Below are 27,262 nucleotides of genomic sequence, written 5' to 3' on the forward strand. Positions count from 1 at the left end.
ATATACTTCGCTTAAGTATTAGTTACAAGAGATAGGGTTGCAATGCCATATAAATATTAGCAGCGAGGATCCATCTTAGATCACCAAATTCATACCTCCTACAATCAACTCTATACTTTCAGCTTTGCTTTAATCTTATCCTCAATCAAGACGATGGCGGAAGGGGTCCTCTTCAACATTGCCGAAGGAATCATTGGAACCTTGCAGAACCATGCTATTCAAGAGATGGGATTGCTTTACGGTGTCAAAGATGAGCTCAAAAAGCTTGAGAAGACAGTTACCAAAATAAAAAATGTTCTTCTTGATGCAGAAGAAAAGAAGGCCAATCATGAAGTCACAGAGTGGCTGAAAAGCCTGGAAGATGTAGTTTATGATGCTGACGACTTGCTAGATGAATTCTACACTGAAGCTCGGTGGAGACAAATGGTAATTGGAAATAAAATTTTGAAGCAGGTACGCCTCTTTTTCTCAAGCTCAAACCAACTTGTTTTTCGGCTAAAGATGGGTCATAAGATAAAAGAAATTAGGGAGACACTTAATGTGATTGAGACCGACAGAAGGTTTCACTTAGATGAGCGTCTCCAAGAGGCACGAGTTCTAACTAGAGAAAGGGAAAGTCACTCATTTGTCCGTAAGGAAGAAATCATAGGGAGGGATAGAGATAAAAGGGAAATTGTACAACTTATGTTAGATCCTATTCCTAAAGAGAATGTGTCAATAATTTCCTTAGTTGGGATTGGAGGTTTGGGAAAAACTGCACTAGCCCAACTTGTTTTCAATGACGAGACAGTCCAAAAACATTTTGAGTTGAAAATATGGATATGCATCTCTGATACATTTGAGTTGAATGTGCTTGTTAAAAAAATCATTGAGTCCGCAACTAGTAGGACACTGGGAAACCTTGAGTTGGATCAATTGCAAAATGACCTCCGAAAACTAATAGATGGAAAGAGATACCTCCTTGTGTTAGATGATGTATGGAATGAAAATAGGGAAAAATGGCTTAGTTTGAAAAGCTTGTTGATGGGTGGTGCAAGAGGTAGTAGAATATTGATAACCACTCGTAGTGAAGTAGTTGCAAAGATCTCAGACACAAATAAGCCATATATCTTGAGGGGTTTGGAAGAAAAAGAATCATGGTCTTTATTTAAGCAAATGGCCTTCAAAACAGAACAAGAGTCAGAAAATCCAAGTATTAAGGCAATTGGGGTAGAGATTGTTGGAAAATGTAAGGGCATCCCACTTGCTATAAGGACCATAGGGCGAATGCTCTACTCTAAGAATCGGGAAAATGAATGGTTGGCTTTCAAGAATAACGACCTTTCAAAAGTAAATCAGGAAGCAAGTGATATTTTACCAACACTTAGGCTAAGCTATGATATCCTTCCATCACATTTGAAACATTGTTTTGCATATTGTAGCTTGTTCCCTAAAGATCATGAGATTGATATAAAGACATTGGTTAACCTCTGGGTGGCACAAGGGTTTGTTAAGTCTTTAGATCAAAATAAGAGTTTGGAAGATGTTGGTTATGAATATTTTTTTGAATTGGCGTGGAGATCTTTTTTCCAAGAGGTAACATATGATGAGTTTGGTATGATAAGGAGTTGTAAAATGCACGACCTCATGCATGACCTTGCAAAATCAGTGTCTGGGATGGAAATCACCATAGTAGTTGAAGAGGAGGATAATTTTTCTGAAAAACTTCGTCATGTGTCTTTTGATTATTCAATTGATCGGTGGTCAAGTAAAAAAAATCCGACATCTTTGCTAAAGGCACATAAGTTGCGGACATTTTTCTTCATTTCCAAATATTGGTACGGTCTTTCTGATGAGTCTGAATATGGGTCTATTAAGTCATTTTGCAATGCAATTGCTTCAAATTTTAAGTTATTGCGCATGTTGAGTATGAATGAATTGGGTGTCAGAACATTACCAAATTCCCTACGTAAACTGAGACATTTAAGATATCTCGATCTTAGAGGAAATCCCATTGAGAGGCTCCCGAAGTGGATTGTTAGACTTCAGAATTTGCAAACCCTAAATCTGTCAGATTGTCATAAGCTTGTGAAACTGCCAAGAGACATTAATAAATTGTTCAATTTAAGGCATCTCATGGTAGTTCGGTGTATCAGTTTGAATCATATGCCGTATGGTTTGGGAGAATTGGCTTGTCTTCGGACATTGGATAGATTTGGTTTGAGTGAAGACGGTTGCATCTCAAGGGGCGGTGCTGGGCTTGGCGTATTGAACAGGCTTAACAACTTGACGGGAAATATGAGCATTGAAAATTTGTGGAACGGGAAAGATATGGTGTCAGAAGCAATCTCTGCAAATATGAAGGAAAAACAGAGTCTTACTTCGTTGTCTTTGTGGTGGAAGGTAAATACTACAGGTGACGTCAATGAGGCTGAAAATGGTGAAATGTTATTGGAAGCACTGCAACCTCATTCAAATTTGAAAGAGTTATCGGTGTATTTTTTTGACGGTGTGAAGTTTGCAGGTTGGCTTTCTTCTCTCGCAAATATTGTTAAACTCAGTTTGGAGGACTGCCAAACATGTCAGTATCTCCCACCATTTGATCATTTACCTCGTCTTAAGGTTCTTCGACTTAATGGGCTTCATGCTTTGGAGTACATTTCAGATGCTTCATCGTCCGCGTCGCGAATTCCATTCTTCCCCTCCTTAAAGGAAATTTACCTACGGAATTGTCCTAATCTCAAGGGATGGTGGAAGCAGAGTGCTCTAATTGGCTCCCCAATGACAGAGTATGAGCATCAGCATATACAGCAGTCATCGCTTTCATTTCCCTGTCTTTCTCTATTATATGTCTGGGATTGCCCTAACCTAACTTCCATGCCACTCTATCCACATCTTGAAGACGCGCTGTCCTTGCATAATACCAGCTTGAAGCCATTAGAAGAGACGATGATGATCGGTGATGAAGACATTTTGGCACCAGCAGAAACAACATCATCTGCTTGTACATGTTGTTCCCTCTTCTCTATTTTCTCTCCTTCAGTCTCTGGAGCATCTGACCCGCATGTCTCCGCTTCCTCCTCTTTTCCTCTTTCCAAATTAATAAGTTTGGCAATTGAAGGCATTGAGGATATAGAATGTGTTCCAGAGAGATGGCTGCGCAATCTCACTTCTCTCAGGAAATTGCGTTTGTCCCTTTGTCGTAGACTGAGGGGTATACCTTTGTCCCCATCTCCGAGCGTCCAACATCTCACCACACTTGATTGTCTAGAGGTAAGGGGCTGCAACGAGCTGGATTTGTGGAAGGAGGATGAGAGTTTCTTGCAATGGAAATCCCTTAGGAGCCTTCGTACTCTCCATATTAAGTACTGTGATTGTTTGATAAAGTTGCCGGAAGGAATAGGTAACCTCACATCCCTTTCCGAACTAGTCATTGGAGATTGCCCTAATTTAGCATCACTGCCAGAAGGGATGTGTCGCCTCACCTCTTTAGAGACACTAGAAATTCGAAACTGCTCCAGCTTATTAATGCAAAGATGCGAGAAGGAAAGAGGTGAGGACTGGTCTAAGATTGCTCACATCCCTAATATAAGCATTCACTAGAGAGAAGTTGGCGTCATGGTCAGGTACCTTTTCTAACTTCTTCTGATTTCTTATTTGCACTTCAATTACTCCAAATTAATATCCAGACCATATTTGTCTCTCAATCCATGCCAATAATCTTACAATTATTTTCTTATTCGTTTTTGCTTACTAGTGAATGGTGATACGCTGATCGTCTGATACTAAATCAGAACCATTCATTCAGTTAACCGAAGCGCCCTTTCTATGTTGGTGGCTCAAGATTCGTTCCTCGTTGAAACTTTATGCTTGCATCTCTACAATTGTTTACGCTCGCACAATAGCATGGTAGTGTATGTGTATCAAATGGTTGCAGCCTGCACTTCTTTTACTTTTCAACTTTGCTCTTTTCCTTGTATATATCTTCTTTGTTTCATTTCAAGAGGGGTAAGGTTTATGTCCCCCCTTCATTTTCATGTAATTTTTTTCTCTCTTTTTTTATTTTTTATTTATTTTATGAGGGGTAAGGTTTATGTCCCCTCCTGACTAGGTGTACATTCTTTTTCGTTATCAATAAAATTTCCCTCGTACCGCCGAGGTTTTATCAAAAGAAAAAAAAGTTGTATAAATTACAGGGTGAAATATGACTTTATCTGTTATGCTTTGAAGATTACAATCTTAAAATGTACCAAATCCAAGCCAAACCGAATAGACCGAATTGAAAATAAACTGAACTGAACAAAAAATTGAACAAATCCGAGCCGAATCGAACAGTAATTTCAGTTTGGTTTTTAGTTCCGGTAAAAAACCGAACGGAATAGAATTGAACCCACTTTGATACTAGGTGATACAAGAAACCTTTTGTTAGTAATGCTCAAGCTTTAATTTTCAGTTATTTCATGGTGACTTTTATTTTAAAGAGAAAAGACACACATGTACATTAAGCCAACGTGTTTACATGTTTTTGTTGCCCTATGTTTCTGATACCTTCTTCTCTGTATAAGGCGATTTATGTTATACACTATTCTAATTTTAAAAACTCAAGTGCAAGAAGACGGTCGTGCAAACCATGTTAGATGGCCTAAGCCACATTTGCTTAGCTACAAAGGGGAAGGTTAAAGAATTTATGGCCTACGTGTATCATTTTCCACAAGCATGCGGTAGGTTAATTGTTTGTAGAGCATATGTTGCTTTTGAATAGAACATTAACTGTTAACACCTAACTGTACATAACGGATTCATGGAGAAGATAACTGAGCCTTCCAGGTTCCAGGAAGGAAATTCAAACATCTCCCCCAATATACACGTGTGAATTAAATGTAACTTAGCAACCACAACAAGTGGTCCAATGGTAAGGCAAGAAATACGGCTCTCTAATAAATAAATAAAATATGGGAAGTTCCAGATTCGATAATCCGATGCTCCGAGTTGGTGAGTCTGCTTGACTGTGACCACAGGTAAGGTGAAATTTTCCATAACCTCTCATTGGTGGATAACCGTGACTTGCCGCCAGACCTCACTGAATTAAATGTAACGGCTATAGGTTGTTACCATTAAGGCCTCACTGAATTTTAGTGTGTATACATTCACTTATTAATTTATGCAGCGCATGCAAACTAGGTTACAATTATTAACCTCCTTCATTTGGTTGTTACCCTTTTTCTCTCTTTTTTTTTTCTTTTTATAGGAGGAGAAGGGGGTGTTCGAACATAGACGTCATTCCAACGGTAGGAATAAAAATGCCACTTGTTTGTTTGTTCATTGTTTTCTTTAGAAAAACTATGTTTCATTTTTTCTTACTTCCAAAAAGACACTCTTCCAACAAAACAAAAACAATAGGATAGGCCTTTAAAAGAAAAATGACCTACGTGAAATGAGTTTACCGTCATTATAGTTTATTAACCTAGTAATACAATGTCGTGCGTAAATTTTTTTTCCATAATATTATTACTGGATTAAAAGTGTGACGATCCGTCCCTAATTTTCCATGTAATTTCCTTCCCGATTATGTAAAATGATGATTATGCCCTTGTTGGCAAAAGTGGAATCCAGCGTGGGCACTGTTGTTCGGCTTTAAAATGTTTTTTCCTATTATCGTAATTAAATAGTACTCGTTTTTATGAACACGTGAGCACAAGTTAGACTCGAACCGAATTTGTAACGAAGAAGTTACGTTTAGTTAAAGTACGTTAACAACGGGTAAAATTGTACATGTGTGTGCGAATTATTTAGAGTTGGAAACACTGTTTTGATAGGGTGAGCTAGATTTTTGTGTACTTTTAAATTGTACAAGATTTGGACCCTTTCCCATTTTCAAACCGGTCCCTCACTTACCACACCAACCAACCACCTTTCTCCCTATTTTTTATCACCCAATCAGAAACTCTCTCTTGTACAATCAAAAACTCTTTCTCTTCTTCTTTTCTCTCTCACTGTACCTCTTTTCTCTCTACAACAACAAAGAACCATCATCAAACCTCACATATCGAACTTCAAACCACCACCATAGTGCTCCTCTGCTGACCACGAGTCCGGCCAAATTTTTACAAAAAATCCGGCCAAATAGAGTTTTAAAGTTTTTACAAAAATCCAGCCAAAATTTTCCAAATTCCGGCGAACCAGGCGACGGCGGATACGCGGCAACGGTGACCAGAAAGTTGGGGAAGAAGGAGAATATTCTGTTAAAGTTTACGGAATTCTCACGCTGTTACCGACGTCATTAAGTATGTCCATTAGAGTTAACAGAATATTCTCCTGGAATCTATCAGCGTTTGTCGCTTTGTGGCGACGCATGGTCGACGTGTACGGGTTCGTGACGTCGCGTGGAATGTTTTCGTATATTTAAACCCTCCGTTAGTTTAAATAAATTATAGCTTCGGTTTAAATTTATCCATATTTTACACGTCATTTTCCTTTTGACTACGTTACCCTTAGGTGTCGGCCAGCATACCTCGATTCCGGTCTAAGTGTGTCATAAAATCGATATAAATTTCTCTCATCCAACAAAAAGTGGCATCACATAATTCCTAAGTCCTAACAAACAATAACTAATATTGAACCATTGATAGGTCCATTAGGTCATCAAGGCAAATTCAGTGATCCACCGGTCCTTCCGCTATAGTCCATAATGCTATGATGTAGCAGTAGGTCCCAAAATATTCATACATTGGTAGTCATCGTGTTGGTTATATTCCCTCTGCTAATAACCAGCCAATCTTTTCACTAAAGCCCTTCATCAACCTCATCATAAACTTCTTTTTTCCAAACTTGTCCCATCCTCTCCATGATTGTAGCATGTATTATAGGAATGCAATTTTCAATTGTAATTAGTTTAGGATTCCTACGTCAATACAGATTAATATAACCCTATATATATTGTAATATTTTTCACACATCAATACAAGGAGTCATATTTCTACAATACAAAACTAGTCAAATCTTCACTTATAAGTGAGATGTCATGTTCGATTCTCGACAAAGGTGAATTTAAACCATATTATTGCTAGCTCATTGTGAGGCTTAGCCTGCCCCCTCCCCTTTAACGTAAAGAATATTTTTTGTAAAAAAATAAAAGTCAATTTTCAATATTTATTTTTTAGATAAAAAAAAAACCCTCTTTTTTTTTCTCCTTATGACAAAAAAAATAATTGTGAAAAAAAAGATAGAAAATGTTATCCAAAATGAGAAACTAGACCTGCAAACTCATAACGTAGTGGGCTGGACTAAGAATCAGCCCATTAATCTAGTTGGGGAGTTAATAGGCGTGGTTAAGTCCAAACCATTTCTGGCCCAATACACATTTCTAGTGGCAAGAAACAACTAACACTAGCTAAATCGTGTATGTTAACTTATTGTACAGGGGCTCAAAGATAGCAACACTACGTCAGTTGTTAAGTCACTTGATGCTCGTGCGACAGGCACGTGACCACTTTTTTAAACAAAACTCTTACACCCTTTGTTTGCTTTTTTATTTTATTTTTTTATTTTACCCACACTTCATGTTCAAATTTCGAAAGGATAAAAAAGGTGTTTTGGCTCTATAATTGTGTTTCATATATAGGAGCGCTTGCATGTGATATAGTGTCAATTTAAAAACGTCGATAGTACTATATTAAATTGGGAACTTTAACGAAAAGCTCCCGGTACTGTTCACTTTAATGAAAAACCACATTTTTACACTAAAAAGTCAATCCTGGTACTATTCACTTTACCCTTTATTTTGTCCTTATCATTAAAAATCAAAGTTTTCAAGCCATTTTCATTAGTTTTCCTTATTAAATTACTAACTTGTCAGCGTTTGAGTGCTTTTATATATATGTATATACATATGGGCCCATATAATTAATGGCAGGGTTGCTATTATATTTGGATCATTGCATTGCATGTGATATATAGGAGATGGGCTGAGGTCATATTTATCCGGGCCCTAATGGGTAAGTAACATGGCAATCTAACGATAAGCCGTATTAATCTTTTAATACTTTCAAACCGACTATGCAAGTGGCAGACATTACAGCGTACTAATCAAAACTTACAAATTTAAAATCCTGTCCGAGCCCTCGGATGGGTTTGAGTAATGTCAAGCGGCTGTCCGAGCCCTTGGATAAGATATTAGATTGGGCCTCAAAGTTGGTAATCTGGAATATTTTGAGTAAATAAAAATAGACTTGGCCCCATAGCTGGCTTTTTTCCTTTATAGTCCAAACATGTTTTTTTATGGAAGCAATGAATTGAAGCATGAGAGTTCAGCTTTTGTTATGGTTTATTCTTTACTTCAGCAATTACGGGAAACATCTTGTAATGTGTGCATGAACAAAAGAAATCTCATTCTTTTTAGTTGTATACACATTCTATGGTCCTTTTCCATATGTCTTAAGTTTGAATCATTCTCATGATGCTGCCGTAGCCATTTTAACTATAATGGATGTGCTCTCCCCCATGCATCCGAGGTTGAAACTTACTTACTACAGTTTAGATTAGTTTAAAGTATAGCATCGCTTGTATGAAAAAGAAAAGATCTGTACCTATTCGAGTTATAGAGACATACCTTGCTTTGCTTGGGATCAATGAATTTTCAGTCTACGATTACTTAATTTTCATATTCGATGCCAAGTTGTCAACCAAAGTTCTAAGGTGGGGAGAATGGTTGTAGCATTGGTATCAAGCTAACAAACCAAGCAAGTTAAGAATAAAGCATTCTTGTTTTGTTTATTTACCTTTTGATTTTCAATCTTGTTTATCTAAGAATCGCATCATTAACAAGTTAGAATCATACACTTCGCTTAAGTATTAGTTACCAGAGATAGGGTTGCAATGCCATATAAATATTAGCAGCGAGGATCCATCTTAGATCACCAAATTCATACCTCCTACAATCAACTCTATACTTTCAGCTTTGCTTTAATCTTATCCTCAATCAAGACGATGGCGGAAGGGGTCCTCTTCAACATTGCCGAAGGAATCATTGGAACCTTGCAGAACCATGCTATTCAAGAGATCGGATTGCTTTACGGTGTCAAAGATGAGCTCAAAAAGCTTGAGAAGACAGTTACCAAAATTAAAAATGTTCTTCTTGATGCAGAAGAAAAGAAGGCCAATCATGAAGTCACAGAGTGGCTGAAAAGCCTGGAAGATGTAGTTTATGATGCTGACGACTTGCTAGATGAATTCTACACTGAAGCTCGGTGGAGGCAAATGGTAATTGGAAATAAAATTTCGAAGCAGGTACGCCTTTTTTTCTCAAGCTCAAACCAACTTGTTTTTCGGCTAAAGATGGGTCATAAGATAAAAGAAATTAGGGAGACACTTAATGTGATTGAGACCGACAGAAGGTTTCACTTAGATGAGCGTCTCCAAGAGGCACGAGTTCTAACTAGAGAAAGGGAAAGTCACTCATTTGTCCGTAAGGAAGAAATCATAGGGAGGGATAGAGATAAAAGGGAAATTGTACAACTTATGTTAGATCCTATTCCTAAAGAGAATGTGTCAATAATTTCCTTAGTTGGGATTGGAGGTTTGGGAAAAACTGCACTAGCCCAACTTGTTTTCAATGACGAGACAGTCCAAAAACATTTTGAGTTGAAAATATGGATATGCATCTCTGATACATTTGAGTTGAATGTGCTTGTTAAAAAAATCATTGAGTCCGCAACTAGTAGGACACTGGGAAACCTTGAGTTGGATCAATTGCAAAATGACCTCCGAAAACTAATAGATGGAAAGAGATACCTCCTTGTGTTAGATGATGTATGGAATGAAAATAGGGAAAAATGGCTTAGTTTGAAAAGCTTGTTGATGGGTGGTGCAAGAGGTAGTAGAATATTGATAACCACTCGTAGTGAAGTAGTTGCAAAGATCTCAGACACAAATAAGCCATATATCTTGAGGGGTTTGGAAGAAAAAGAATCATGGTCTTTATTTAAGCAAATGGCCTTCAAAACAGAACAAGAGTCAGAAAATCCAAGTATTAAGGCAATTGGGGTAGAGATTGTTGGAAAATGTAAGGGCATCCCACTTGCTATAAGGACCATAGGGCGAATGCTCTACTCTAAGAATCGGGAAAATGAATGGTTGGCTTTCAAGAATAACGACCTTTCAAAAGTAAATCAGGAAGCAAGTGATATTTTACCAACACTTAGGCTAAGCTATGATATCCTTCCATCACATTTGAAACATTGTTTTGCATATTGTAGCTTGTTCCCTAAAGATCATGAGATTGATATAAAGACATTGGTTAACCTCTGGGTGGCACAAGGGTTTGTTAAGTCTTTAGATCAAAATAAGAGTTTGGAAGATGTTGGTTATGAATATTTTTTTGAATTGGCGTGGAGATCTTTTTTCCAAGAGGTAACATATGATGAGTTTGGTATGATAAGGAGTTGTAAAATGCACGACCTCATGCATGACCTTGCAAAATCAGTGTCTGGGATGGAAATCACCATAGTAGTTGAAGAGGAGGATAATTTTTCTGAAAAACTTCGTCATGTGTCTTTTGATTATTCAATTGATCGGTGGTCAAGTAAAAAAAATCCGACATCTTTGCTAAAGGCACATAAGTTGCGGACATTTTTCTTCATTTCCAAATATTGGTACGGTCTTTCTGATGAGTCTGAATATGGGTCTATTAAGTCATTTTGCAATGCAATTGCTTCAAATTTTAAGTTATTGCGCATGTTGAGTATGAATGAATTGGGTGTCAGAACATTACCAAATTCCCTACGTAAACTGAGACATTTAAGATATCTCGATCTTAGAGGAAATCCCATCGAGAGGCTCCCGAAGTGGATAGTTAGACTTCAGAATTTGCAAACCCTAAATCTGTCAGATTGTCATAAGCTTGTGGAACTGCCAAGAGACATTAATAAATTGTTCAATTTAAGGCATCTCATGGTATTTCGGTGTATCAGTTTGAATCATATGCCGTATGGTTTGGGAGAATTGGCTTGTCTTCGGACATTGGATAGATTTGTTTTGAGTGAAGACGGTTGCATCTCAAGGGGCGGTGCTGGGCTTGGCGTATTGAACAGGCTTAACAACTTGACGGGAAATATGAGCATTGAAAATTTGTGGAACGGGAAAGATATGGTGTCAGAAGCAATCTCTGCAAATATGAAGGAAAAACAGAGTCTTACTTCATTGTCTTTGAGGTGGAAGGTAAATACTACAGGTGACGTCAATGAGGCTGCAAATGGTGAAATGTTATTGGAAGCACTGCAACCTCATTCAAATTTGAAAGAGTTATCGGTGTATTTTTTTGACGGTGTGAAGTTTGCAGGTTGGCTTTCTTCTCTCACAAATATTGTTAATCTCAGTTTGCGGGACTGCAGAACATGTCAGTATCTCCCACCATTTGATCATTTACCTCGTCTTAAGGTTCTTAGACTTGATGGGCTTGATGCTTTGGAGTACATTTCAGATGCTTCATCGTCGGCGTCTCGAATTCCATTCTTCCCCTCCTTAAAGAAAATTTACCTATGGAATTGTCCTAATCTCAAGGGATGGTGGAAGCAGAGTGCTCTAATTGGCTCCCCAATGACAGAGAATGAGCATCAGCATATACAGCAGTCATCGCTTTCATTTCCCTGTCTTTCTCTATTATATGTCTGGAATTGTCCTAACCTAACTTCCATGCCACTCTATCCACATCTTGAAGAAGAGCTTTTGTTGGATAATACCAGCTTGAAGCCATTAGAAGAGACGATGATGATCGGTGATGAAGACATTTTGGCACCAACAGAAACAACATCATCTGCTTGTACATGTTGTTCCCTCTTCTCTATTTTCTCTCCTTTAGACTCTGGAGCATCTGACCCGCATGTCTCCGCTTCCTCCTCTTCTCCTCTTTCCAAATTAATAAGTTTGGCAATTGAAGGCATTGAGGATATAGAATGTGTTCCAGAGAGATGGCTGCGCAATCTCACTTCTCTCAGGAAATTGCGTTTGTCCAAATGTCGTAGACTGAGGGGTATACCTTTGTCCCCATCTCCGAGCGTCCAACATCTCACCGCACTTGATTGTCTAGAGATAATGAACTGCAACGAGCTGGATTTGTGGAAGGAGGATGAGAGTTTCTTGCAGTGGAAATCCCTTAAGAGCCTTCGTACTCTCCGTATTTCTAGCTGTGATCGTTTGATAAAGTTGCCGGAAGGAATAGGTAACCTCACATCCCTTTCCGAACTAGTCATTGGGTATTGCCCTAATTTAGCATCACTGCCAGAAGGGATGTGTCGCCTCACCTCTTTAGAGACACTGCGTATTCACAACTGCTCCAGCTTATTAAGGCAAAGATGCAAGAAAGAAAGAGGTGAGGACTGGTCTAAGATTGCTCACATCCCAAATATTTACATTTATTGACTTGATGACATACGGGAGTCAGCTGGTGTTCTGGTACCTTTTCTAACTTCTGATTTCCATTTTACATTTCAATAAATCCAAATTAATATCCAAACTATATTTGTCTCTCAAATCAATGCCAATATTCTTAATTACACTAATGCTTGTTTATTTTCTTCTTTTTTGCCTACGGGTGAATGGTGATACACCGATCGTCTGATACTAAATCAGAACCGTTACCCGAAGCACCCTTTCTATGTTGGTGGCTCAAGATTCGTTCCTCGTTGAAACTTTATGCTTGCATCTCTACAATTGTTTACGCTCGCACAACAGCGTGGTGGTGTATGTGTATCAAATGGTTGCAGCCTGCACTTCTTTTACTTTTCAACTTTGCTCTTTTCCTTGTATATATCTTCTTTGTTTTATTTCAAGAGGGGTAAGGTTTATGTCCCCCTTCTTTTTCATGTAATTTTTCTCGTTTTTTATTTATTTTATATTTATTTTATGAGGAGTAAGGTTTATGTCTCCCCTGACTAGGTGTACATTCTTTTTCGTTATCAATAAAATTTCTCTCGTACCGTCGAGGTTTTATCAAAAGAAAAAAAAGTTGTATAAATTACAGGGTGAAATATGACTTTATCTATTATGCTTTGAAGATTACAATCTTAAAATGTACCAAATCCAAGCCAAACCGAATAGACCAAATTGAAAATAAACTGAACTGAACAAAAAATTGAAAAAATCTGAGCCGAATCGAGCAGTAATTTCAGTTTGGTTTTTAGTTCCGGTAAAAAACCGAACGGAATAGAATTGAACCCACTTTTATACTAAGTGATACAAGAAAGAAACCTTTCCTCAGTAATACTCAAGTTTTAATTTTCAGTTATTTCATGGTGACTTTTATTTTAAAGAGAGAATACACACATGTACATTAAGCAAACGTGTTTACATGTTTTTGTTGCCCTATGTTGTATAAGGCGATTTATGTTATACACTATTCTAATTTAAAAAACTCAAGTGCAAAAAGACGGTCGTGCAAACCATGTTAGATGGCCTAAGCCACATTTGCTTAGCTACAAAAGGGAAGGTTAAAGAATTTATGGCCTACGTGTATCGTTTTCCACAAGCTTGCGGTAGGTTAATTGTTTGAAGAGCATACGTTGCTTTTGAATAGAACATTAACTGTTAACACCTAACTGTACCTAACGGATTCATGGAGAAGATAACTGAGCCTTCCAGGTTCCAGGAAGGAAATTCAAACATCTCCCCCAATATACACGTGTGAATTAAATGTAACTTAGCAACCACAACAAGTGGTCCAATGTAAGGGCGAGCAATGCGGCTCTCTAATAAATAAATAAATGTGGGAAGTTCCAGATTTGATAACCCGATGCTCCGAGTTGGTGAGTTTGCTTGACTGTGACCACATGTAAGGTGAAATTTTCCATAACCTCTCATTTGTGGATAACCATGACTTGCCATTAGACCTCACTGAATTAAATGTAACGGCTATAGGTTGTTACCATTAAGGCCTCATTGAATTTTGGTGTGTATACATTCACTTATTAATTTATGCAGCGCATGCGAACTAGGTTACAATTATTAACCTCCTCCATTTGGGTTTTACCCTTTTTCTCTCTTTTTTTCTTTTTATAGGAGGAGAAGGGGGTGTTCGAACATAGACGTCATTCCAACGGTAGGAATAAAAATGCCAGCTGTTTGTTTGTTCATTGTTTTCTTTAGAAAAACTATGTATCATTGTTTCTTACTTCCAAAAAGACACTCTTCTAACAAAACAAAAACAATAGGATAGGCCTTTAAAAGAAGAATGACTTACATGAAATGAGTTTACTGTCATTGTAGTTTATCAACCTAATAATACAATATTGCACGTAAATTTTTTTTCCATAATATTATTACTGCATTAAAAGTGTGACGATCCGTTCCTAATTTTTCATGTAATTTCCTTCCCGATTATGTAAAATGACGATTATGCCCTTGTTGGCAAAGTGGAATCCAACGTGGGCACTGTTGTTCGGCTTTTAAATGTTTTTTCCTATTATCGTAATTAAATAGTACTCATTTTTATGAACACGTGAGCACAAGTTAGACTTGAACCGAATTTGTAACGAAGAAGTTACGTTTAGTTAAAGTACGTTAACAACGGGTAAAATTGTACATGTGTGTGCGAATTATTTAGAGTTGGAAACACTGTTTTGATAGGGTGAGCTAGATTTTTGTGTACTTTTAAATTGTACAAGATTTGGACCCTTTCCCATTTTCAAACCGGTCCCTCACTTACCACACCAACCAACCACCTTTCTCCCTATTTTTTTATCACCCAATCAGAAACTCTCTCTCGTACAATCAGAAACTCTTTCTCTTTTTCTTCTTTTCTCTCTCACCGTACCTCTTTTCTCTCTACAACAACAAAGAACCATCATCAAACCTCACATATCGGACTTCAAACCACCACCATCGTGCTCCTCTCCTGACCACGAGTCCGGCCAAATTTTTACAAAAAATCTGGCCAAAATTTTCCAAATTCCGGCGAACCAGGCGGCGGCGGATGCGCGGCAACGGTGACCGGAAAATTGGGGAAGAAGGAGAATATTCTGTTAAAGTTAACGGAATTCTCACGTTGTTACTGACGTCATTAAGTATGTCCATTAGAGTTAACGAAATATTCTCCTGGAATCTGTCAGCATGTGTCGCTTTGTGGCGACGCATGGTCGACGTGTACGGGTTCGTGACGTCGCGTGGAATGTTTTCGTATATTTAAACCCTCCGTTAGTTTAAATAAATTATAGCTTCAGTTTAAATTTATCCATATTTTATACGTCACTTTCCTTTTGGCTACGTTACCCTTAGATGTCGGCTAGCATACCTGTACTCCGGTCTAAGTGTGTCATGAAGTCGATATAAATTTCTCTCCTCCAACAAAAAGTGGCATCACATAATTCCTAAGTCCTAACAAACAATAACTAATATTGAACCATTGATAGGTCCATTAGGTCATCAAGGCAAATTTAGTGATCCACCAGTCCTTCCACTATAATCCATAATGCTATGATGTAGCAGTAGGTCTCAAAATATTCATACATTTACTTCTTTTTTTCCATCTTTTTGTTGTTAATGTTATAATTTAGGGAGTTTTAACTGAAACACATCTGGTATTGTTCACTTTTAACGAAAAATCACATTTTTACCTTTCCTTGGTGATATTCACTATACCTTTATTTGTCATTTTTCTTTAAAACTAAATTTTTTTTGAACTTTTCGTTAGTTTTTCTTATAATTTATATAGAAAATGCAAGTAGTACTAAAAGTAAATAAATAAATAAATAAAGTAAAAAATAAAAGAAAATTGTTACTCGTATTTTAAAAATTTAATTGTGCACTTCATTGTTTACAATTAAAATGAAAAAAATTATGTACACAATTAGATTTTTAGAGTTACAAAATAGAGGAGTTCTTAACGTTGAGACATAGTAGCGTAATCTTCTCTTATTAGTGTATGGATTATTCTTAGTAATTTTGTAATTAATATCTTCTCATGTTTTGCATTATATATATTTCTGTTGTAAATATTTAGATATTTAAAGGTTCTACTCTTGTTTTAATTTTTGTTTCTTTAATTAATTTGTATTTTTTACACATCTCTTTCACACTGAGGTTAGTGCGTCGGTTCCTAAAAAGGCCAAAGTCCTAGATTATAAATTGATTGATGATCCCACACGTCTGAGTTTAATTTAGCAGACCTTTTTTTTTTTTTAAACATACAATATTAGCAATTGCTTTTGATAAAAATCAATTTTTTTTTTTTTTGTGAAATGGTAAATTTGTTAGATTAGAGAATTGATGGAATTTGAACCTATACTATAGTGTAAAGTAACACTCCTCTCTATCACTGTAATAAATGACTATTTGTAAAATCTCGCACTTATAAATAAATATAGATATTATTGGACGGTTATACTAAGCATTAAAGAACTAAATAAATAATGATTTTAGAAACAGAATCTGACATTTCTTTGCTAAGCCATTTTCGTCAGACCCTCCAAAAGCAGAATCACACACAACCATCCACCACAACGCCGCGATCCCGGAGGTATTATCCGCATATCAAAAAGATATCCATGATCGTACTAATCCACGGATCATATGTTGGATATCAATCAATCAACATTGAGTGGACCTAATTTGATTTATATTAGCTTAATGCTTATTTAATTTGATTTGTTTAATATTTATCAATATAACCTAACTCAAACCCCAAAATTTCAATTATTTTGTCGCAAAATTACTTAATTTTGATACAAGACATCATATAAAATAACAAGCTAATACTTTAGGAAGGTTCGTATTATGCACACTGCATGTATTGGCTTTTTCATGAGAAACGTTAAACTAGTTTTTGATATCAAAGATCAGGTTGCTCTTATCTAACACAAATGGATCCGCTTCACAATAACTCTGGCAAAGGCCTTTCATTGATAGTGCCTTAGCATTTCACTAAGCAAGTAAACTACCCTTCCCAAAACAATTCAAGACCTAAACCGAAAGAGACTATAAAAAAAATCAAAAATTAAAAAAAAACTTCCAAACTTGGCAAGCTTGACCTTATTGTTCCTGTTAATATATAAAACTAAAACACACATTGAGGATGTGAATATCGCCAAACAATTATCTGCTTTACATTAATAACTTAGGTATTAGAGTCAGACATGATGACATGAACGTTGAAACTTTACCATGCAAACCAAGCTTAACGAATTTGAGGAAGGGGCGTTAATAACACATTTGCTAACCATTTTCTAGTACAATAACATGAAAGTTTATAATCTTTGTAAGCCAATTACATTGAGGCTAAGGCAACCTCCAGTCTACATGTAGCTGCGTTTCTTTGAAGATGTGGATTGTCAATGACCTAGAGTAGAATTCGAACTTAATTCAAACTTGAATATAGTTGCAAAAACACAGTGTTCTAATTTTAAAAACTCAAGTGCAAGAAGACGGTCATGCAAACCATGTTAGATGGCCTAAGCCACATTTGCTTAGCTACAAAGGAGAAGGTTAAAGAATTTATGGCCTACGTGTATCATTTTCCACAAGCATGCGGTAGGTTAATTGTTTGTAGAGCATATGTTGCTTTTGAATACAACATTAACTGTTAACACCTAACTCTACATAACGGATTCATGGAGAAGATAATTGAGCCTTCCAGGTTCCAGGAAGGAAATTCAAACATCTCCCCCAATATACACGTGTGAATTAAATGTAACTTAGCAACCACAACAAATGGTCTAATGGTAAGGGTAAGAAATACGGCTCTCTGATAAATAAAAAAATGTGGGAAGTTTCAGATTCGATAACCCGATGCTCCGAGTTGGTGAGTCTGCTTGACTGTGACCACAGGTAAGGTGAAATTTTCCATAACCTCTCATTGGTGGATAACCGTGACTTGCCGTCAGGCCTCACTGAATTAAATGTAACGGCTATAGGTTGTTACCATTAAGGCCTCACTGAATTTTGGTGTGTATACATTCACTTATTAATTTATGCAGCGCATGCGAACTAGGTTACAATTATTAACCTCCTTCATTTGGTTGTTACCCTTTTTCTCTCTCTTTTTTTCTTTTTATAGGAGGAGAAGGGGGTGTTCGAACATAGACGTCATTCCAACGGTAGGAATAAAAATGCCACTTGTTTGTTTGTTCATTGTTTTCTTTAGAAAAACTATGTTTCATTGTTTCTTACTTCCAAAAAGACACTCTTCCAACAAAACAAAAACAATAGGATAGGCCTTTAAAAGAAAAATGACTTACGTGAAATGAGTTTACCGTCATTATAGTTTATTAACCTAGTAATACAATGTCGTGCGTAAATTTTTTTTCCATAATATTATTATTGGATTAAAAGTGTGACGATCCGTCCCTAATTTTCCATGTAATTTCCTTCCCGATTATGTAAAATGATGATTATGCCCTTGTTGGCAAAAGTGGAATCCAGCGTGGGCACTGTTGTTCGGCTTTTAAATGTTTTTTCCTATTATCGTAATTAAATAGTACTCGTTTTTATGAACACGTGAGCACAAGTTAGACTCGAACCGAATTTGTAACGAAGAAGTTACGTTTAGTTAAAGTACGTTAACAACGGGTAAAATTTTACATGTGTGTGCGAATTATTTAGAGTTGGAAACACTGTTTTGATAGGGTGAGCTAGATTTTTGTGTACTTTTAAATTGTACAAGATTTGGACCCTTTCCCATTTTCAAACCGGTCCCTCACTTACCACACCAACCAACCACCTTTCTCCCTATTTTTTATCACCCAATCAGAAACTCTCTCTTGTACAATCAAAAACTCTTTCTCTTCTTCTTTTCTCTCTTACTGTACCTCTTTTCTCTCTACAACAACAAAGAACCATCATCAAACCTCACATATCGAACTTCAAACCACCACCATCGTGCTCCTCTGCTAACCACGAGTCCGGCCAAATTTTTACAAAAAATCCGGCCAAATAGAGTTTTAAAGTTTTTACAAAAATCCAGCCAAAATTTTCCAAATTCCGGCGAACCAGGCGGCGGCGGATGCGCGGCAACGGTGACCAGAAAGTTGGGGAAGAAGGAGAATATTCTGTTAAAGTTTAAGGAATTCTCACGCTGTTACTGACGTCATTAAGTATGTCCATTAGAGTTAACGGAATATTCTCCTGGAATCTATCAGCGTTTGTCGCTTTGTGGCGACGCATGGTCGACGTGTACGGGTTCGTGACGTCGCGTGGAATGTTTTCGTATATTTAAACCCTCCGTTAGTTTAAATAAATTATAGCTTCGGTTTAAATTTATCCATATTTTACACGTCATTTTCCTTTTGGCTACGTTACCCTTAGGTGTCGGCCAGCATATCTCGATTTCGGTCTAAGTGTGTCATAAAGTCGATATAAATTTCTCTCATCCAACAAAAAGTGGCATCACATAATTCCTAAGTCCTAACAAACAATAACTAATATTGAACCATTGATAGGTCCATTAGGTCATCAAGGCAAATTCAGTGATCCACCAGTCCTTCCGCTATAGTCCATAATGCTATGATGTAGCAGTAGGTCCCAAAATATTCATACATTGGTAGTCATCGTGTTGGTTATATTCCCTCTGCTAATAACCAGCCAATCTTCTCACTAAAGCCCTTCATCAACCTCATCATAAACTTCTTTTTTCCAAACTTGTCCCATCCTCTCCATGATTGTAGCATGTATTATAGGAATGCAATTTTCAACTGTAATTAGTTTAGGATTCCTACATCAATACAGATTAATATAACCCTATATATATTGTAATATTTTTCACACATCAATACAAGGAGTCATATTTCTACAATACAAAACTAGTCAAATCTTCACTTATAAGTGAGATGTCATGTTCGATTCTCGACAAAGGTGAATTTAAACCATATTATTGCTAGCTCATTGTGAGGCTTAGCCTACCCCCTCCCCTTTAGCGTAAAGAATATTTTTTGTAAAAAAATAAAAGTCAATTTTCAATATTTATTTTTAGATAAAAAAACCCTCTTTTTTTTTCTCCTTATGACAAAAAAAATAATTGTGAAAAAAAGGATAGAAAATGTTATCCAAAATGAGAAACTGGACCTGCAAACTCATAACATAGTGGGCTATACTAAGTATCAGCCCATTAATCTAGTTGGGGAGTTAATAGGCGTGGTTAAGTCCAAACCATTTCTGGCCCAATATACATTTCTAGTGGCAAGAAACAACTAACACTAGCTAAATCAGGTATGTTAACTTATTGTAGAGAGGCTCAAAGATAGCAACGCTACGTCAGTTGTTACGTCACTTGATGCTTGTGTGACAGGCACGTGACCGCTTTCTTAAACAAAACTCTTATACCCTTTGTTTGCTTTCTTTTTTTTTCCCAAGCTTCATGTTCAAATTTCGAAAGGAGAAAAAAGGTGTTTTGGCTCTATAGTTGTGTTTCATATATAGGAGCGCTTGCATGTGATATAGTGTCAATCTAAAAACGTGGATAGTACCGTGTTAAATTACTAACTCGTTAGCATTTAAGTGCTTTTTCATATATATGTATATACATATGGGCCCATATAATTGATGGCGGGGTTGCTATTATATTTGGATCATTGCATTGCATGCGATATAGGAGATGGGCCTCGAAGTTGGTAGTCCGGAGTTGTGCGATTTTGGGTAAATAAAAATAGACTTGGCCCTATAGCTGGCCTTTTTTCTTTATAGTCCAAACAAATTTTTTCATCGAACCAATGAACTGAAGCAAGAGTTTTTAGCCTTTGTTATGGGTGATTCCTTACTTCAACAATTACGGGAAACATCGTGTAATGTGTGCATGAACAAAAGGAATCTCATTCTTCTTTAGTGAGAGACACATTCTATGATCATTTCCCATATGCCTTAAGTTTGAAACATTCCCTAGATGCTGGCGTGGCCACATTGACTAGAATGAATGTGCTTCTCTCCCAATGCACTCGATGTTGAAACTCACTTGCTACAGTTTAGATTAGTTTAAAGTATAACATTGTTTGTATGAAAAAGAAAAGATTTGTACCTGTTCAAGTTATAGAGACATACCTTGCTTTGCTTGGGATCAATGAATTTTCAGTCTACAATTACTTAATTTTCACATTCGATGCCAAGTTGTCAACCAACGTTCTAAGGTTGGGGAGAATAGTTGTAGCATTGATATCAAGCTAACAAACCAAGCAAGTTAAGAATAAAGCATTCTAGCTTGTTTTGTTTATTTACCTTTTGATTTTCAATCTTGTTCATCTAAGAATCGCATCATTAACAAGTTAGAATCATATACTTCGCTTAAGTATTAGTTACCAGAGATAGGGTTGCAATGCCATATAAATATTAGCAGCGAGGATCCATCTTAGATCACCAAATTCATACCTCCTACAATCAACTCTATACTTTCAGCTTTGCTTTAATCTTATCCTCAATCAAGACGATGGCGGAAGGGGTCCTCTTCAACATTGCCGAAGGAATCATAGGAAGCTTGCCGAAACTTGCTCTTGAAGAGATCGGATTGCTTTACGGTGTCAAAGATGAGCTCAAAAAGCTTGAGAAGACAGTTACCAAAATTAAAAATGTTCTTCTTGATGCAGAAAAAAAGAAGGCCAATCATGGGGTCACAGAGTGGCTGAAAAGCCTGGAAGATGTAGTTTATGATGCTGACGACTTGCTAGATGAATTCTACACTGAAGCTCGGTGGAGGCAAATGGTAATTGGAAATAAAATTTCGAAGCAGGTACGCCTTTTTTTCTCAAGCTCAAACCAACTTGTTTTTCGGCTAAAGATGGGTCATAAGATAAAAGAAATTAGGGAGACACTTAATGTGATTGAGACCGACAGAAGGTTTCACTTAGATGAGCGTCTCCAAGAGGCACGAGTTCTAACTAGAGAAAGGGAAAGTCACTCATTTGTCCGTAAGGAAGAAATCATAGGGAGGGATAGAGATAAAAGGGAAATTGTACAACTTATGTTAGATCCTATTCCTAAAGAGAATGTGTCAATAATTTCCTTAGTTGGGATTGGAGGTTTGGGAAAAACTGCACTAGCCCAACTTGTTTTCAATGACGAGACAGTCCAAAAACATTTTGAGTTGAAAATATGGATATGCATCTCTGATACATTTGAGTTGAATGTGCTTGTTAAAAAAATCATTGAGTCCGCAACTAGTAGGACACTGGGAAACCTTGAGTTGGATCAATTGCAAAATGACCTCCGAAAACTAATAGATGGAAAGAGATACCTCCTTGTGTTAGATGATGTATGGAATGAAAATAGGGAAAAATGGCTTAGTTTGAAAAGGTTGTTGATGGGTGGTGCAAGAGGTAGTAGAATATTGATAACCACTCGTAGTGAAGTAGTTGCAAAGGTCTCAGACACAAATAAGCCATATATCTTGAGGGGTTTGGAAGAAAAAGAATCATGGTCTTTATTTAAGCAAATGGCCTTCAAAACAGAACAAGAGTCAGAAAATCCAAGTATTAAGGCAATTGGGGTAGAGATTGTTGGAAAATGTAAGGGCATCCCACTTGCTATAAGGACCATAGGGCGAATGCTCTACTCTAAGAATCGGGAAAATGAATGGTTGGCTTTCAAGAATAACGACCTTTCAAAAGTAAATCAGGAAGCAAGTGATATTTTACCAACACTTAGGCTAAGCTATGATATCCTTCCATCACATTTGAAACATTGTTTTGCATATTGTAGCTTGTTCCCTAAAGATCATGAGATTGATATAAAGACATTGGTTAACCTCTGGGTGGCACAAGGGTTTGTTAAGTCTTTAGATCAAAATGAGAGTTTGGAAGATGTTGGTTATGAATATTTTTTGGAATTGGCGTGGAGATCTTTTTTCCAAGAGGTAACATATGATGGGTTTGGTATGATAAGGAGTTGTAAAATGCACGACCTCATGCATGACCTTGCAAAATCAGTATCTGGGATGGAAATCACCATAGTAGTTGAAGAGGAGGATAATTTTTCTGAAAAACTTCGTCATGTGTCTTTTGATCATTCAATTGGTCCGTGGTTAATTGAAAAAAAATCCTACATCTTTGCTAAAGGCACATAAGTTGCCGACATTTTTCTGTATTGGCGAATCTGACGATCTTTCTGATGAGACTGAATATGGGTCTATTAAGCCATTTTGCAATGCAATTGCTTCAAATTTTAAGTTATTGCGCATGTTGAGTATGAATGAATTGGGTGTTAGAGCATTACCAAATTCCCTACGTAAACTGAGACATTTAAGATATCTCGATCTTAGAGGAAATCCCATTGAGAGGCTCCCGAAGTGGATAGTTAGACTTCAGAATTTGCAAACCCTAAATCTGTCAGATTGTCATAAGCTTGTGGAACTGCCAAGAGACATTAATAAATTGTTCAATTTAAGGCATCTCATGGTAGTTCGGTGTAGCAGTTTGAATCATATGCCGTATGGTTTGGGAGAATTGGCTTGTCTTCGGACATTGGATAGATTTGTTTTGAGTGAAGACGGTTGCATCTCAAGGGGCGGTGCTGGGCTTGGCGTATTGAACAGGCTTAACAACTTGACGGGAAATATGAGCATTGATAATTTGTGGAACGGGAAAGATATGGTGTCAGAAGCAATCTCTGCAAATATGAAGGAAAAACAGAGTCTTACTTCGTTGTCTTTGTGGTGGAAGGTAAATACTACAGGTGACGTCAATGAGGCTGCAAATGGTGAAATGTTATTGGAAGCACTGCAACCTCATTCAAATTTGAAAGAGTTATCGGTGTATTTTTTTGACAGTGTGAAGTTTGCAGGTTGGCTTTCTTCTCTCACAAATATTGTTAATCTCAGTTTGGAGGACTGCAAAACATGTCAGTGTCTCCCACCATTTGATCATTTACCTCGTCTTAAGGTTCTTAGCCTCTCTGGGCTTAATGCTTTGGAGTACATTTCAGATGCTTCATCGTCGGCGTCGCGAATTCCATTCTTCCCCTCCTTAAAGGAAATTTACATAGTGAATTGTCCTAATCTCAAGGGATGGTGGAAGCAGAGTGCTCTAATTGGCTCCCCAATGACAGAGTATGAGCGTCAGCATATACAGCAGTCATCGCTTTCATTTCCCTGTCTTTCTCTATTAGATGTCTGGAAATGTCCTAACCTAACTTCCATGCCACTCTATCCACATCTTGAAGAAGAGCTTTTCTTGGATAATACCAGCTTGAAGCCATTAGAAGAGACGATGATGATCGGTGATGAAGACATTTTGGCACCAGCAGAAACAACATCATCTGCTTGTACATGTTGTTCCCTCTTCTCTATTTTCTCTCCTTTAGACTCTGGAGCATCTGACCCGCATGTCTCCGCTTCCTCCTCTTCTCCTCTTTCCAAATTAATAAGTTTGGCAATTGAAGGCATTGAGGATATAGAATGTGTTCCAGAGAGATGGCTGCGCAATCTCACTTCTCTCAGGAAATTGCGTTTGTCCAAATGTCGTAGACTGAGGGGTATACCTTTGTCCCCATCTCCGAGCGTCCAACATCTCACCGCACTTGATTGTCTAGAGATAATGAACTGCAACGAGCTGGATTTGTGGAAGGAGGATGAGAGTTTCTTGCAGTGGAAATCCCTTAAGAGCCTTCGTACTCTCCGTATTTCTAGCTGTGATCGTTTGATAAAGTTGCCGGAAGGAATAGGTAACCTCACATCCCTTTCCCAACTAGTCATTGGACGTTGCCCTAATTTAGCATCACTGCCAGAAGGGATGTGTCGCCTCACCTCCTTAGAGACACTGATTATTTATAGCTGTGATCGTTTGATAAAGTTACCGGAAGGAATAGTTACCCTCACATCGCTTCACCAATTAGTCATTGAAGATTGCCCTAATTTAGCATCGCTGCCAGAAGGGATGTGTCGCCTCACCTCCTTAGAGACACTGCGTATTCGCGACTGCTCCAGCTTATTAAGCCAAAGATACGAGAAAGAAAGAGGTGAGGACTGGTCTAAGATTGCTCACATCCCTAATATAAGCATTTTCTAGAGAGAAGTTGGCGTCATGGTCAGGTACCTTTTCTAACTTCTTCTGATTTCTTATTTGCACTTCAATTACTCCAAATTAATATCCAGACTATATTTGTCTCTCAATCCATGCCAATAATCTTACAATTATTTTCTTATTCGTTTTTGCTTACTAGTGAATGGTGATACGCTGATCGTCTGATACTAAATCAGAACCATTCATTCAGTTAACCGAAGCGCCCTTTCTATGTTGGTGGCTCAAGATTCGTTCCTCGTTGAAACTTTATGCTTGCATCTCTACAATTGTTTACGCTCGCACAACAGTGTGGTGGTGTATGTGTATCAAATGGTTGCAGCGTGCACTTCTTTTACTTTTCAACTTTGCTATTTTCCTTGTATATATCTTCTTTGTTTCATTTCAAGAGGGGTAAGGTTTATGTTTCCCCTTCATTTTCATGTAATTTTTCTCTCTTTTTATTTTATTTTTTATTTATTTTACGAGGGGTAAGGTTTATGTCCCCCCTGACTAGGTGTACATTCTTTTTCGTTATCAATAAAATTTCCCTCGTACTGCCGATGTTTTATCAAAAGAAAATAAAGTTGTATAAATTATAGGGTGAAATATGACTTTATCTGTTATGCTTTGAAGATTACATTCTTAAAATGTACCAAATCCAAGCCAAACCTGTTATGATCCCACATCGACTACACTTATGGGGGTGTAGGGGTTCTTAAGTCCTTGGGGTCCTCCCACCTATTGGACTAGTCTTTTGGGTTGGGATATTCCTTTGGGCTTGAGTACCTAACATTGGTATCAGAGCCTAGGTTCCCGACGTTGCGGAGGGGGCGACCTGGAAATGGCTACCTTAACGGGATGACCAAAGGGTGCACCGCCGTTAAGAGTGAAAGCCACCAGAGTAAGGGCCGCCGTGGGCGTCAGCTTCCGAAGGGTGGTGTAATGTTATGATCCCACATCGACTACACTTATGGGGGTGTAGGGGTTCTTAAGTCCTTGGGGTCCTCCCACCTATTGGACTAGTCTTTTGGGTTGGGCTCTTCCCTTGGGCTTGAGTACCTAACATTGGTATCAGAGCCTAGGTTCCCGACGTTGCGGAGGGGGCGACCTGGAAAGGGCTACCTTAACGGGATGACCAAAGGGTGCACCGCCGTTAAGAGTGAAAGCCACAAGAGTAAGGGCCGCCGTGGGCGTCGGCTTCCGAAGGGTGGTGTAATGTTATGATCCCACATCGACTACACTTATGGGGGTGTAGGGGTTCTTAAGTCCTTGGGGTCCTCCCACCTATTGGACTAGTCTTTTGGGTTGGGCTCTTCCCTTGGGCTTGAGTACCTAACAAAACCAAATAGACCGAATTGAAAATAAACTGAACTGAACAAAAAATTGAAAAAATCTGAGCTGAATTGAACAGTAATTTCAGTTTGGTTTTTAGTTCTGGTAAAAAGCCGAACAGAATTGAATTGAACCCACTTTGATACTAAGTGATACAAGAAACCTTTTGTTAGTAATACTCAAGTTTTAATTTTCAGTTATTTCATGGTGACTTTTATTTTAAATAGAAAATACACACATGTACATTAAGCAAACGTGTTTACATGTTTTTGTTGCCCTATGTTTCTGATACCTTCTTTGTATAGGGCGATTTATGTTATACACTATTCTAATTTAAAAAACTCAAGTGCAAGAAGACCGTCGTGCAAACCATGTTAGATGGCCTAAGCCACATTTGCTTAGCTACAAAAGGGAAGGTTAAAGAATTTATGGCCTACGTGTATCATTTTCCACAAGCATGCGGTAGGTTAATTGTTTGAAGAGCATATGTTGCTTTTGAATACAACATTAACTGTTAACACCAAACTGTACATAACGGATTCATGGAGACGATAACTGAGCCTTCCAGGTTCCAGGAAGGAAATTCAAGCATCTCCCCCAATATACACGTGTGAATTAAATGTAACTTAGCAACCACAACAAGTGGTCCAATGGTAAGGGTAAGAAATACGGCTCTCTGATTAATAAAAAAATGTGGGAAGTTCCAGATTCGATAACCCGATGCTCCGAGTTGATGAGTCTGCTTGACTGTGACCACAGGTAAGGTGAAATTTTCCATAATCTCTCATTGATGGATAACCGTGACTTGCAGCCAGACCTCACTGAATTAAATGTAACGGCTATAGGTTGTCACCATTAAAGCCTCACTGAATTTTGGTGTGTATACATTCACTTATTAATTTATGCAGCGCATGCGAACTAGGTTACAATTATTAACCTCCTTCATTTGGTTGTTACCCTTTTTCTCTCTTTTTTTTTTCTTTTTATAGGAG

At 37.6% G+C, this 27,262-nt stretch overlaps 3 protein-coding genes and 1 long non-coding RNA gene across 16 annotated transcripts in view; 3 read left to right on the plus strand and 1 right to left on the minus strand.

Moving 5' to 3' along the window:
• On the plus strand, positions 1-25,521 carry LOC126613617 (putative disease resistance protein RGA3). Of its 3 annotated transcripts, none has more exons than XM_050281200.1 (3): positions 3-3,605; positions 3,737-3,992; positions 25,355-25,521. In XM_050281200.1, exon 1 carries the CDS (start codon positions 154-156, stop codon positions 3,580-3,582), a length of 3,429 nt encoding a protein of 1,142 aa, XP_050137157.1. In that variant the 5' UTR covers positions 3-153; the 3' UTR covers positions 3,583-3,605; positions 3,737-3,992; positions 25,355-25,521. The 3 variants fall into 3 exon arrangements, with proteins under 3 accessions (XP_050137168.1, XP_050137157.1, XP_050137149.1); XM_050281192.1 differs by lacking the exon at positions 25,355-25,521 and adding an exon at positions 12,814-12,877; XM_050281211.1 differs by lacking the exons at positions 3,737-3,992; positions 25,355-25,521 and having other exon boundaries at positions 1-2,382; positions 2,504-2,834.
• On the minus strand, positions 2,337-11,502 carry LOC126613650 (uncharacterized). Its single transcript, XR_007620160.1, has 2 exons — positions 11,402-11,502; positions 2,337-2,590 (listed from the first exon to the last, which is right to left on the minus strand). It is a non-coding gene; the product is annotated as an uncharacterized LOC126613650 (long non-coding RNA).
• Positions 8,824-27,262, plus strand: part of LOC126613507 (putative disease resistance protein RGA3) — a 36,937-nt gene continuing 18,498 nt past the window's right edge. The window contains exons 1-4 of one of the 11 annotated variants that reach the window (XM_050281181.1): positions 8,824-11,314; positions 23,722-23,778; positions 23,863-24,967; positions 25,099-25,521. In XM_050281181.1, coding sequence (XP_050137138.1) covers positions 8,965-11,314; positions 23,722-23,778; positions 23,863-24,944 — 3,489 coding nt within the window. In that variant the 5' untranslated portion in view covers positions 8,824-8,964 and the 3' untranslated portion in view covers positions 24,945-24,967; positions 25,099-25,521. Of the gene's footprint in view, positions 12,427-12,603; positions 12,878-23,721; positions 24,968-25,098; positions 25,522-27,262 lie in introns of those variants that run through there. The other 10 variants (XM_050281191.1, XM_050281180.1, XM_050281184.1 and 7 more) reach the window with 10 other exon arrangements.
• Positions 21,157-27,262, plus strand: part of LOC126613635 (putative disease resistance protein RGA3) — a 23,523-nt gene continuing 17,417 nt past the window's right edge. The window contains exon 1 of the mRNA XM_050281217.1: positions 21,157-22,795. Coding sequence (XP_050137174.1) covers positions 21,374-22,795 — 1,422 coding nt within the window. The 5' untranslated portion in view covers positions 21,157-21,373. The remainder of the gene's footprint in view (positions 22,796-27,262) is intronic.

This window comes from Malus sylvestris, chromosome 2 (genome assembly GCF_916048215.2).
Source record: "Malus sylvestris chromosome 2, drMalSylv7.2, whole genome shotgun sequence".
In the NCBI taxonomy this organism is placed as follows: domain Eukaryota; kingdom Viridiplantae; phylum Streptophyta; class Magnoliopsida; order Rosales; family Rosaceae; genus Malus; species Malus sylvestris.